At 41.5% G+C, this 13,718-nt stretch overlaps 1 protein-coding gene across 3 annotated transcripts in view; it reads right to left on the reverse strand.

Annotated features, from left to right (window-relative positions):
- Positions 1 to 6,911: 6,911 nt before the first annotated feature.
- Positions 6,912 to 13,718, reverse strand: part of LOC139753729 (uncharacterized) — a 579,254-nt gene continuing 572,447 nt past the window's right edge. For 2 of the 3 annotated variants that reach the window (XM_071670511.1, XM_071670509.1), the window contains 4 exons: positions 10,695 to 10,864; positions 10,312 to 10,551; positions 9,529 to 9,564; positions 6,912 to 8,893 (listed from right to left, as the gene is read on the reverse strand). In XM_071670511.1, coding sequence (XP_071526612.1) covers positions 7,301 to 8,893; positions 9,529 to 9,564; positions 10,312 to 10,551; positions 10,695 to 10,864 — 2,039 coding nt within the window. In that variant the 3' untranslated portion in view covers positions 6,912 to 7,300. The remainder of the gene's footprint in view (positions 8,894 to 9,528; positions 9,565 to 10,311; positions 10,552 to 10,694; positions 10,865 to 13,718) is intronic. The other variant, XM_071670510.1, reaches the window with a different exon arrangement.

Consider the following 13,718-nt stretch of genomic DNA (forward strand, 5'->3'; position numbering starts at 1 on the left):
TAGGGTTGTGAAGAGGAGGGTGGATGTGTTGGTAATGAAATGTTTGAGGACAATATGTGGTGAGAAGGTTTGATTGAGTAAGCAATGAAAGGGTAAGAGAGAGATGTGTGGAAATAAAAAGTGTGGCTAAGAAAGCAAAAGGGTGTGTGTTGAAATGTTTTGGACATATGGAAAGAATGAGTGAGGAAAGATTGACAAAAAGGATACATGTGCCAGAGGTGGAGGGAACAGGAAGCAGGAGACCAAATTGGAGGTGGAAGGATGGAGTGAAAAAGATTTTGAGTGATTAGGGCCTGAACATACAGGAGGGTGAGAGGCGTGCAAGGAATAGAGTGAACTGGAATGATGTGGTATAACAGGGTCGACATGCTGTCAATGGACTGAACCAGGGCATGTGATACGTCTGAGGTAAACCATGGAAAGGTCTGTGAGGCCTGGATGTGGAGGGAGCTGTGGTTTCGATGCATTACACATGGCAGCTGAAGACCAAGTGTAAACAAATGTGGCCTTTTTGTTTGTATTCCTGGCGCTAATGTCTGCGTATGTGTATGTATATGTGGGTATTTATGTATATGTATGTGTTTATGAGTAGATGGGCCATTCTTTGTTTCTTTGCTGGTGCTACCTCACTGACGCGGGAAACAGCGATTATGGAGAAAAACTGGAGGAAGTGAAGTGTTTTAGATATCTGGGAGTGGATCTGGCAGCGGATGGAACCATGGAAGCGGAAGTGGATCATAGGGTGGGGGAGGGGGCGAAAATTCTGGGGGCCTTGAAGAATGTGTGGAAGTCGAGAACATTATCTCGGAAAGCAAAAATGGGTATGTTTGAAGGAATAGTGGTTCCAACAATGTTGTATGGTTGCGAGGCGTGGGCTATGGATAGAGTTGTGCGCAGAAGGATGGATGTGCTGGAAATGAGATGTTTGAGGACAATGTGTGGTGTGAGGTAGTTTGATCGAGTGAGTAACGTAAGGGTAAGAGAGATGGTTGGAAATAAAAAGAGCGTGGTTGAGAGAGCAGAAGAGGGTGTTTTGAAGTGGTTTGGGCACATGGAGAGAATGAGCGAGGAAAGATTGACCAAGAGGATATATGTGTCGGGGGTGGAGGGAACGAGGAGAAGAGGGTGACCAAATTGGAGGTGGAAAGATGGAGTGAAAAAGATTTTGTGTGATCAGGGCCTGAACATGCAGGAGGGTGAAAGGGGGGCAAGGAATAGAGTGAATTGGAGCGATGTGGTATACTGGGGTTGACGTGCTGTCAGTGGATTGAATCAAGGCATGTGAAGCGTCTGGGGTAAACCATGGAAAGCTGTGTAGGTATGTATATTTGCGTGTGTGGACATATGTATATACATGTGTATGGGGGGGGGGGGGGGGGGGGTGGGTTGGGCCATTTCTTTCGTCTGTTTCCTTGCGCTACCTCGCAAACGGGGGAGACAGCGACAAAGTATAATAAAAAAAAAATATATATATATATATATATAATATATATATATATATATATATATATATATATATATATATATATATATATATATATATATATATACATAGAGAGAGAGAGAGAGAGAGAGAGTATCCCTGGGGATAGGGAAGAAAGAATACTTCCCACATATTCCCTGCATGTTGTAGGTGACTAAAAGGAGAAGGAGTGGGGGGCTGGAAATCCTCCCCTCCCATTTTACTTTTTCCAAAAAAAGGAACAGAGAAGGAGGTCAAGTGAGGATATTCCCTCTAAGGCTCAGTCCTCTGTTCTTAATGCTACCTCACTGATGCAGGAAATGGCATGTATGAAAATAAGAGTGAGTGCTCAAATTACAGAGGTATAAGTTTGTTGAGTATTCCTGGTAAATTATATGGTAGGGTATTGATTGAGAGGGTGAAGGCATGTACAGAGCATCAGATTGGGGAAGAGCAGTGTGGTTTCAGAAGTGTTAGAGGATGTGTGGATCAGGTGTTTGCTTTGAAGAATGTATGTGAGAAATACTTAGAAAAGCAAATGGATTTGTATGTAGCATTTATGGATCTGGAGAAGGCATATGATAGAGTTGATAGAGATGCTCTGTGGAAGGTACTAGGAATATATGGTGTGGGAGGCAAGTTGTTAGAAGCAGTGAAAAGTTTTTATCGAGGATGTAAGGCATGTGTACGTGTAGGAAGAGAGGAAAGTGATTGGTTCTCAGTGAATGTAGGTTTGCAGCAGGGGTGTGTGATGTCTCCATGGTTGTTTAATTTGTTTATGGATGGGGTTGTTAGGGAGGTGAATGCAAGAGTTTTGGAAAGAGGGGCAAGTATGAAGTCTGTTGTGAATGAGAGAGCTTGGGAAGTGAGTCAGTTGTTGTTCGCTGATGATACAGCGCTGGTGGCTGATTCATGTGAGAAAATGCAGACGCTGGTGACTGAGTTTGGTAAAGTGTGTGAAAGAGGAAAGTTGAGTAAATGTGAATAAGAGCAAGGTTATTAGGTACAGTACGGTTGAGGGTCAAGTCAATTGGGAGGCAAGTTTGAATGGAGAAAAACTGGAGGAAGTAAAGTGTTTTAGATACCTGGGAGTGGATCTGGCAGCAGATGGAACCATGGAAGCGGAAGTGAATCATAGGGTGGGGGAGGGGGCGAAAATCCTGGGAGCCTTGAAAAATTTGTGGAAGTCGAGAACATTATCTCGGAAAGCAAAAATGGGTATGTTTGAAGGAATAGTGGTTCCAACAATGTTGTATGGTTGCGAGGCGTGGGCTATGGATAGAGTTGTGTGCAGGAGGGTGGATGTGCTGGAAATGAGATGGTTGAGGACGATGTGTGGTGTGAGGTGGTTTGATCGAGTAAGTAATGTAAGGGTAAGAGAGATGTGTGGAAATAAAAAGAGCGTGGTTGCGAGAGCAGAAGAGGGTGTTTTGAAATGGTTTGGGCACATGGAGAGAGTGAGTGAGGAAAGACTGACCAAGAGGATATATGTGTCGGAGGTGGAGGGAACGAGGAGAAGTGGGAGACCAAATTGGAGGTGGAAAGATGGAGTTAAAAAGATTTTGTGTGATCGGGGCCTGAACATGCAGGAGGGTGAAAGGCGGGCAAGAAATAGAGTGAATTGGAGCGATGTGGTATACCGGGGTTGACGTGCTGTCAGTGGATTGAATCAAGGCATGTGAAGCGTCTGGGGTAAACCATGGAAAGCTGTGTAGGTATGTATATTTGCGTGTGTGGACGTATGTATATACATGTGTATGGGGGGGGTTGGGCCATTTCTTTCGTCTGTTTCCTGGCGCTACCTCGCAAACGCGGGAGACAGCGACAAAGTATAATAAAATAAATATAAATATATATATATATATATATATATATATATATATATATATATATATATATATATATATATATATATATATATAAAGGCAAAGGGGATAAGAGTGAGTGCTCAAATTACAGAGGTATAAGTTTGTTGAGTATTCCTGGTAAATTATATGGGAGGGTATTGATTGAGAGGGTGAAGGCATGTACAGAGCATCAGATTGGGGAAGAGCAGTGTGGTTTCAGAAGTGGTAGAGGATGTGTGGATCAGGTGTTTGCTTTGAAGAATGTATGTGAGAAATACTTAGAAAAGCAAATGGATTTGTTTGTAGCATTTATGGATCTGGAGAAGGCATATGATAGAGTTGATAGAGATGCTCTGCGGAAGGTATTAAGAATATATGGTGTGGGAGGCAAGTTGTTAGAAGCAGTGAAAAGTTTTTATCGAGGATGTAAGGCATGTGTACGTGTAGGAAGAGAGGAAAGTGATTGGTTCTCAGTGAATGTAGGTTTGCGGCAGGGGTGTGTGATGTATCCATGGTTGTTTAATTTGTTTATGGATGGGGTTGTTAGGGAGGTGAATGCAAGAGTTTTGGAAAGAGGGGCAAGTATGAAGTCTGTTGGGGATGAGAGAGCTTGGGAAGTGAGTCAGTTGTTGTTCGCTGATGATACAGCACTGGTGGCTGATTCATGTGAGAAACTGCAGAAGCTGGTGACTGAGTTTGGTAAAGTGTGTGAAAGAAGAAAGTTAAGAGTAAATGTGAATAAGAGCAAGGTAATTAGGTACAGTAGGGTTGAGGGTCAAGTCAATTGGGAGGTAAGTTTAAATGGAGAAAAACTGGAGGAAGTAAAGTGTTTTAGATATCTGGGAGTGGAACTGGCAGCGGATGGAACCATGGAAGCGGAAGTGGATCATAGGGTGGGGGAGGGGGCGAAAATCCTGGGAGCCTTGAAGAATGTGTGGAAGTCGAGAACATTATCTCGGAAAGCAAAAATGGGTATGTTTGAAGGAATAGTGGTTCCAACAATGTTGTATGGTTGGAAGGCATGGGCTATGGATAGAGTTGTGCACAGGAGGATGGATGTGCTGGAAATGAGATGTATGAGGACAATGTGTGGTGTGAGGTGGTTTGATCGAGTAAGTAACGTAAGGGTAAGAGAGATGTGTGGAAATAAAAAGAGCGTGGTTGAGAGAGCAGAAGAGGGTGTTTTGAAATGGTTTGGGCACATGGAGAGAATGAGTGAGGAAAGATTGACCAAGAGGATATATGTGTCGGAGGTGGAGGGAACGAGGAGAAGTGGGAGACCAAATTGGAGGTGGAAAGATGGAGTGAAAAAGATTTTGTGTGATCGGGGCCTGAACATGCAGGAGGGTGAAAGGAGGGCAAGGAATAGAGTGAATTGGATCGATGTGGTATACCGGGGTTGACGTGCTGTCAGTGGATTGAATCAGGGCATGTGAAGCGTCTAGGGTAAACCATGGAAAGCTGTGTAGGTATGTTTATTTGCGTGTGTGGATGTATGTATATATATGTGTATGGGGGTGGGTTGGGCCATTCCTTTCGTCTGTTTCCTTGCGCTACCTCGCAAACGCGGGAGATAGCGACAAAGCAAAAAAAAAAAAATAAAAATATATATATATATATATATATATATATATATGTGAGACACTGCAGAAGTTGGTGACTGAGTTTGGAAAAGTGTGTGAGAGAAGAAAGTTGAGAGTAAATGTGAATAAGAGCAAGGTTATCAGGTTCAGGGTTGAGGGACAAGTTAATTGGGATGCAAGTTTGAATATAGAAAGGTTGGAGGAAGTGAAGTGTTTTATATATCAGGGAGTGCACTTTGCAGAAAATGGAGCATTGGAAGCAGAAGCGAGTGAGTCACAAGGTGGGGGTGGGGGTGAAGGTTCCAGGAGTGATGTGGAATATGTGTCAGGAGAGAACGTTATCTTAGAGAGCAAAAATAGGTATGTTTATCCAACAATATTATATGGTTGTGGAGAAGGGTGGATGTGTTGGAAATGAAATGTTTAAGGACAATGTGTGGTGTTAGGTGGCTTGATCAATAAGTAATGAAAGGGTAAAAAAGATGTGTGGTAATAAAAAGAGTGTGGTTGGGAGAGCAGAAAAGGGTGTATTGAAATGTTTTGGACAAGAGAGAACGAGTGAGGAAAGGAGAAAGAGGATATGTGTCAGAGGTGGAGGGAACAAGGAAAAGCAGTAGACCAAATTGGAGGCGGAAGGATGGAGTGAGAAAGATTTTGAGCGATTGGGGCCCGAACATATAGGAGGGTGAGAGGTGTACAAGGAATTGAGTGAATTGGAATGATGTGGTATACTGGGGTCAACGTGCTGTCAGTGGACTGAACTAGGGCATGTGAAACATTTGGGGTAAACCATGGAAAGGTCTATGGGGCTTGGATGTGGATAGGGAACTATGGTTTCAGTGCATTACACATGACAGCTACAGACTGTGTGTGAATGAATGTGTTAGTTGACTCTGCCTGCTTGAGGTTACACCATAAGTGAAGTCACCTTTGGTGACTGTATCATTGGGAGTACAGTGTCATAAAAAATCTCACTTCAAAGGGAGTCTACTCTTCCCTGCTGCTGGAAGTATAACAGCCTTGGGTTACAGGAGCTTTGAGAAAAGTTTTGAGGTAATTACAAATAAGTTATTTTACACACACACACATATGTATATATATATATATATATATATATATATATATATATATATATATATATATATATATATATATAATATATATATACATATATTCCTATGAGTCCACGGGGAATATGAAACACAATAAGTTCCCAAGTGCACTTTCGTGTAATAATATCATCATCAGGGAGACACGAGAGAAATATTTCTCTCATGTCTCCCCTAATGATGTGATTATTACATGAAAGTGCACTTGGGAACTTATCGTATTTCATTTTCCCCGTGGACTCATAGGAATATCTTAATCACACGCAAAATTGTGATCCTTTCCAATATATATATATATATATATATATATATATATATATATATATATATATATATATATATATATATATATATGCATTAACAGACCTTGTTTACACTACGAGTGTAAAGTCACCTTCGACAAGGTTGTATCATTGGAATACAAACTTGTTGAATAACTTCTCACTCCAAAGGAGTCCATCTTTACTTTGCTACTGATAGTAGTGCAGCCTTTAAGTTGCAGGAAATAATAATAATAATAATAATAATAATAATGATATATATAAATATATATATATATATATATATATATATATATATATATATATATATATATATATATATATATATATTGCAGAAATTATTTGCTGAAAAACATGTTTTATGTGCAAATGTATATATGGGTGGGCAATACAATCTTGCCACATGGACATGTCCATGGCCCTTTCAATTAAGGCAAAAGATTAGGTGAAGGCAAGTGTATATTATCATTGAATCAGCAAAATAAATTAATGCACTATCATAAACCAGTTACTCCTATACTCTAGTAGTATACGAGTTTCTGATCTATAACTAACAAGCAACAATACCTTTTAAAAAGGTACAAAATCCATTCTTCAAACAGTGTAGGGTGCAAGGCAGCACACATAGGTACATACATCAGTCACCTTTTACTATATACAAAGGGGGAATATTGGCATGTACATTTTGTACAGTGACAATGCATATGAATGAGTTTCACTTTGAGGTAATGCCCAACTGTTTTGGACAAATGCAGATGCAAAGCTACATACCTAATTCATTCTACTATTTACATAACTAAAATATGCTCTTATAAAGAGGTGTGCAAAAATTTCTTTAAAGAATATGGTCCCTACACAATACGGATTATCTCTTCTTTACACTGCACAACAAAACCAGCAGTATGGGGTCACAATCAGACAGCCTTGGAAGCTGCTGCCAACACTACAGTAGTACAGCTCACTGCCAACAAAAGTTATTCTATACAGTTTGTGGGGGACATTAAGAGTGGTAGTTATTTCAATTCAGAATAGGTTCTGGTTCAGACTTAATGGTGTCAAGGCTATCACGGTACATTAGTGATGTGCGCTCTACTATCCCAGTTAAGCTGGAGGCATCTCCATGGTTGTCAAACTGATTCTGGGCTGGATTGCTTCGTGGAATAGTTTCACCACCACCCTGAGTGGGATTCATGTGAGGATTTGTAAGCTTGCTAAAAAGCAGAGCTTCAGGTGATGGCTCAACATCATTAGAATTCATGCGCGAAGTGTGGGCATTGAGGTTGTTCATGGCACTCATGACCTGCATTGCAGCAGAGGGATGAGGGTGTCGAGGGAAACCTGGGTGAAAGGGACTGATAGGAGCTTGAGGGTGTTGAGGGGGCTGATGGCTAGAAATGTGATGATGAGCACCCTCACCAAACAATCGTGCCAAATGGACAGGGGATGCTAAGGATGTTGCCAAAGGTGAGGGAAGCCCACCAGGCAACAGACCACCAAGTTGTGGATGCTGAGACTGGTGATGTTGTGGTGTATGCTGGGGCTGTGGATGCTGCTGAGGCTGTCCTTGGTGTTGGCCATGCTGCTGGTGTCCATGGTGCTGGCCCTGATGTTGACTGTGGTGTGGGCCTCTAGGTGGTCCCTGATGAGGATTATGGAGCAAGCTTTGCTGAGGGCCCGGGAGTGAACCTGGTATTGAACCTGGGTGTGGGCTTTGGCGAGGTCCTAGGTGTGGGCTTTGACGTGGTCCTAGGTGTGGGCTTTGGCGTGGGCCTGGGTGAGGACTCTGGCGTGGGCCTGGGTGCGGGCTTTGGCGTGAGCCTAGATGAAGTCCTTGGTGTGGGCCAAGGGGTGGACCTTGGCGCTGGGCTTGATTTTGGGTCTGGTGCTGTGGCTGTGTTGTTGAGGGTTGTTGCTGTGGATTTTGTTTTAGCTGCTGCTGTTGTTGTTGCTGCTGCTGCTGTTGTTGTTGCTGTTGTTGTTGTTGTTGTTGTTGCTGCTGCTGCTGCTGCTGTGGCTGTTCCTGCTGTTGCTGCAACTCCTGCTCTTGCTGATTTGGTTGTTGCTCCTCTTGCTGCTTTTCCTCTTCTTGATTCTGATATGAGTGTTGTGGTGATTCTTGTCTCTGCAGAGTCCCTGAGGTTGGACTTATTGGTGGTGCTCCATTAGTACCATTGCTAGTAATACTGGCATTAGTGTTGCTGCTGGTGCCATTAGTGAGACTAAACACAGGAGAGGACATGATAGAGGAGGTAAGTGTCATAGTACTAAGACAAGCAGACACTATACTATTTGGAGACGGAGAAGAGTCATTCACCATTGTAGTGCTAGCCAAGCGAGATTCGCTTGAGGCTGGACTGTCTGCTGCTGATGCCACAGCACTTCCTGGAGTTGGAGGTGTAGTTAGTGGCAGGGCAACAGGAGTAGTAGGAGCAGCTGGGAGAGGGGTGTTTGGTGCAGGTGTTGATGGTGCTGGGGTAGACGATGCTGGGGTGCTGGGTGCAGTTGAGAGGCTGCCATTGTCAGGAGTGTCCATGGCGAGGCCTGTTAAGATACCAGACACATTGGGCAACATTGGCCCATTGGGCTTCACGACCATAGCAGAGGGTTCATCCTGAAAAATGAGGACCAATTAATTTTTTCTGTATATGACAATTATAGATTCATTAAAGACCCAAAGCTCATGCCTTAAGCAACTCATTCCTGTCCTCCTGAGAAAAGGCACATGACAGCTGAACTATTGACCTGTAAGAGTGAGAAGAAAATGTCACACTGAATTCAATATGAACCCAGAAAAGCCAAGAAGCATCTACAGCCATCATTTTTCAAACTCACAGGTCTCATGAAAGTTTAGTTAATCTTTTATTCCTCATTAAACACTTCAAGAAAATATATAGGTTGCATTCCTTAAACCAAAAAACGGTGCTGTATTAGAAATATTTTGGTAATGCTCAAGAGGACCATCTTGCCAATAAATTCTATGGACTATGAAGTATATTATGCTGTCATTATCAACAGGAGCTCAAGGATAGAGAGGTAATGGCGTTAGTTATCCCAGTGAAATATACTTTCAAAAAAAAATTTCCATGAAAACAGCCAGTTATGGATTCAGATTTTCTCACATGATGGTGATCAGTTGAGGTTTCATGAACTAAATCATGCACAAGAAGTATACCATTAACTGTTTGAATTTTGATAATGGTCAAAAACAAACATTACTAATTCAAAGGACAACGTGAATATACTAACCCGTGGCAGCTTGGGCGTTTGTGGGTGCTTGTTCTCCTAAAAAATACAGAGAAAAAACAGTAAACACTGGAGTCTACAGTAAAGGTGAATATTGTGACAAATTGGGGAGACAGCAACTTCTACGGGTCATGAAGACAATATCAGTATCAAATTATCAACTGCTAAACAGTGAAGATAAAATCATATATATATACATATATATATATATATATATATATATATATATATATATATATATGAAAAGAAACATGGAAATATTTAATAACCCACGTTCTACTTGTGTTTAAATCTGCTTTGTTATTAGTGAAGTCAGCCAAGTACAGTGATACATTGCTACTTGTTAAACAAATATTTTCAGGGAACAAAAATGAGGACATGAATATTCTAGTGACAGTTATGCATGCTTAAAAAATAAGAAAACACTTATAAGTATATATGCATAAAATATTTTTTGGGGGGTGAATTTTAAAATAGTAAATTAAGAAGCAATGAGAAGTATGACCTGATGCATACACTGTGATTATTTGAGAGATCCAGCTAAGAAAAATAAGATAAAAACTACTAACATTAAAGACAAAAGAAAATTGTACACATACAATTCATCCATAATTACTGTGCTAGAGTAAAACTATTATAAAAGTGGCAATACAAGTGCTTACTGTGCTGGAGTAAAACTGTTATAAAAGTGGCAATACAAGTGCTCTGAAGGTCAAACAGAACAAACAAATTCCCTCCCTTGAATTGAACATAATAAACATAAGCTTTAGTGCTGTTGGACTGTACCTTGGTCTTCCTGCCCACCTTATGCTCACTGTCCTTGAACACAGAGGTGTCCCGGAAGACGACAGCCCTAATTACGCCCTTTATCTGCTCCTCAGGCCAAGACCCAAGCAAGATCCTCTGTGGACGTCCACGTCCCTTGGGCCTCATATCACCTGGCTCCTGTGATGGGCCCAGCAGATTGTGCACTCGATTGGCATACAGCACAAATGTTGGGTATGGGATGTCATATTTTCTCGCAGCCTGTAAAATGAAGTATATTACTGATTTCTTCAACATAGGTAACAATGAATAATAAAAGTAATTCTCTAAAATGCATTGCATCAACTATGATTTGAATCCTACCAAAATAAATTATCCATATCAAATTACAGCTAGGCACTGACCTGAGAAAGTGACAGCCCTTCCTTCAGCACTGCATGGATTGCCTCTGCCATGGTTTCAGGTCTCCAAGACTTGAGCGGCCCGCGCTCACGAAATCGTAGGTTTTGTAGAAGAGACTGCGTCTGGTTCCAGCTCTTCTGCCAAGCTGCCTGCACCTGTGCCTGGTATGTATCTGCCGGAAAGGGATATGTTAGTTATGGCTACCATTACAAATGACTTTGATGCACCTGTGATTTGTCAGTGGCCTTCACATTTTCAAACTTTCAGGTGTCAGAAAAGAAAATGTAATAACAGGAACAATAATGTTAAATGGCAGTAAAGAATGGGATGTGATGCACATGAAGCAATATAATCTACCTATCAGCATATATATCTGATGCCCATTCCCTCTGGGAACTCCCTCAAAGAGGTGGCAAGGGCAAAAGTCTCCATAACTGAGGAACTCCAGTACTTAAATTCAATCTTGATGCATCAGGTAAGGCTACAACACTTGTAAGATAGCCTGATACATAATGGCAAATCATGCTGTCATGATTCACAATACCCTGGCATCCAGGATCGATAGCTATCAAAGCTATCAATGGGTTATCATATTAATTGGGACATTTCTAATTTCTTTGTAGAATTTTTGTTTTACATCTTTGTAATATCACTTTTTCTCTGTAGTACTTTTTAATTTTTTGCTACATCCCAAAGTCTGTATTTTACTCACTTTCTGTGAACACAATTCTGCCTGTTTAACCATTTGTTTTATTTGCCTATCTTACTTGGGTTCTGCCATATCTATTTAGTTCTATAGCTTTTCTCATTTTGCTTTTACCACTAAATCTGTTTAGCCTCATTTCTATTAGTCCCTCCCCCAGCTTGTTTTAGAAACGAGTATTTTGCTTTGTTGTTTACTCTTTTATTTTAGCTTCTTTTATTGTTTAATTTTCCTTGTTTTTTCTGACATACCATGCCTTATTATGTTTAGTGACTTTGCTTTGCTATAACACTGTTTCTGTTTAGTCTTTCATTTAAACTCCTCATTTAGTTCATCAGCTCTTTAGCACTACAAACTGCCTCCACTCAACACTACCACAGTCCTAAAGTTTGAGATGATAAAATTATACTGACAGTTATGCTAAGGCCAAGGTGACCCTATCTAAGGCTATCACAGCTGTGTTAATCATGTTACCTTGTGAGAGCCCATTGAGGGACCTGTCCCAGGCTAATCAAACACAAGGAGCAGTCACTTGCGATCTCATGAGGGTTACCCTGTCTCACCAGTGTAAGAAAGATGGCCTACCTACATAGATTAGGTGATGAAATCAGTCTACGAGCCTGGTGACTGGCCACCATCGCAATTTCATAAGTTACAAGCCCATGGTGTAGCTAACCCTCATTGCCTTAAATAATTGGGTATTACTGAAGGCCAATCATTAAGCAGCCCCATGATATTCTGACTTTAGGAGCCCTCTGAGGCTCTTCCATCATCAGCAGTGAACACCAGGTGACATCTGACTCACCACATCCTTTCTGCACCACCTGAAGCATCTACCCATGAGCCACACTACTTACTATTACTCAATAAAACACTATAGTGTTGCCTGTGTTTCTGTACACCCTCTAAGCCTATTAACGTTAACACAAAATCTGAATACCAGCTAAACTGGTAATCTATGGTGATGACCTAAGAAGTCACACAGTTACCAAAGAACTAATCTACATTATGGCACCACCTGGCAAACAATCTCCCTTCAACCCAGCAACACCAGTTTGCTCTAGCAGAAGAAATCTTCAGTCAACTAGATAACTGGTGCCAAATACATCCATGTATTCTTGGCATTTACACAAAACACATTAAAAGTTTTCAGTACCATCATCTTAAACTAACCAAAGATCAGTAAGTACAAGACAATAAAATTCACCCTCCTGCAGATAACTAGCACTAGTGTGGGCTCCAAAACTCCAACTTGGTTCTTCCGCCACATGCTGAAGCTTTGGCAAATGTCCGCAGACATGCTATGGATGCTTTTTCTACAATGTTTGTCACAGCCTATCCAGGTGGCACTGGTCACCCTTCCCCCTGCTACCATGGAAGATCAATTTGACCAGATACATGCAAAACAGTCCCTCATTACCCTCACCCCAACATCCTCTCATGTTCCACCAAATAATCAAATCTCCCAATCATTGGCACAAATTGATGTGAATGTGGTCCTCATTTCAATCCTCTCTACTGCTCTGAATTGCCTCAAGGGCCTTCTGCCAAGGCTGGACATCTACTTACAACACTTGTCCAGGTGCCAGACCTCTGCCTTTTTAAAGCAGGATTCCAAGTAAGTGTTAAGCTCCCGGCATCTGGTAGGCAAAATATCACCAGCAGGAATTTTTGACAGCCAGTATTTCTACCCACCTTAATGCCCACCTATTTTATGTTCCTAACTCTCTCTCTGACTGCCATTTCATTACTAAGATGCATGATATTGTTAGTGTCATTCCATCATCAAGTTCCAAGGCTCACTATACCCTTTGATATGACCTTGCCACCAAGAAACCCACCTTTGGCTAGATAATTTTTACACTGGACATAGGGCTCTGGCAGATTTCACAGTGGGTTTTCCTCATAACAAAGGTTCAACAATCCATCATAAGCTATGACATTCTGGTACACCAAGACCATGTGGATGCAAGGAATAACAAGCTACAGCACTCTTCCTCAGTTACCTCTCTGGCACCAATTACTCCCCACATTGCTCCACATTCATCACTGTCACTCACAGACATCTTAATGGAATTCTTTGATATCAACAAGCCAGCACTGGACAATGTTACCATAAACACTACTGGACCTCCTGCATTTGCCAAACCACGACATCTCCCACCTAAGAGTCTGAAGGTTGCTAAGGTGGAGTTCAACGAAATGGAGATGGGAATCATTTTCCCTTTGCTGGGCATCTCCATTACACCTGATGGTGTCCTTGTGGTGACTACTGCACCCTAAACACCTCACTACAGCGCCTGGACCCCTAACCTATTCACTA

Source organism: Panulirus ornatus, chromosome 15, assembly GCF_036320965.1.
Source record: "Panulirus ornatus isolate Po-2019 chromosome 15, ASM3632096v1, whole genome shotgun sequence".
Classification (NCBI taxonomy): Eukaryota; Metazoa; Arthropoda; class Malacostraca; order Decapoda; family Palinuridae; genus Panulirus; species Panulirus ornatus.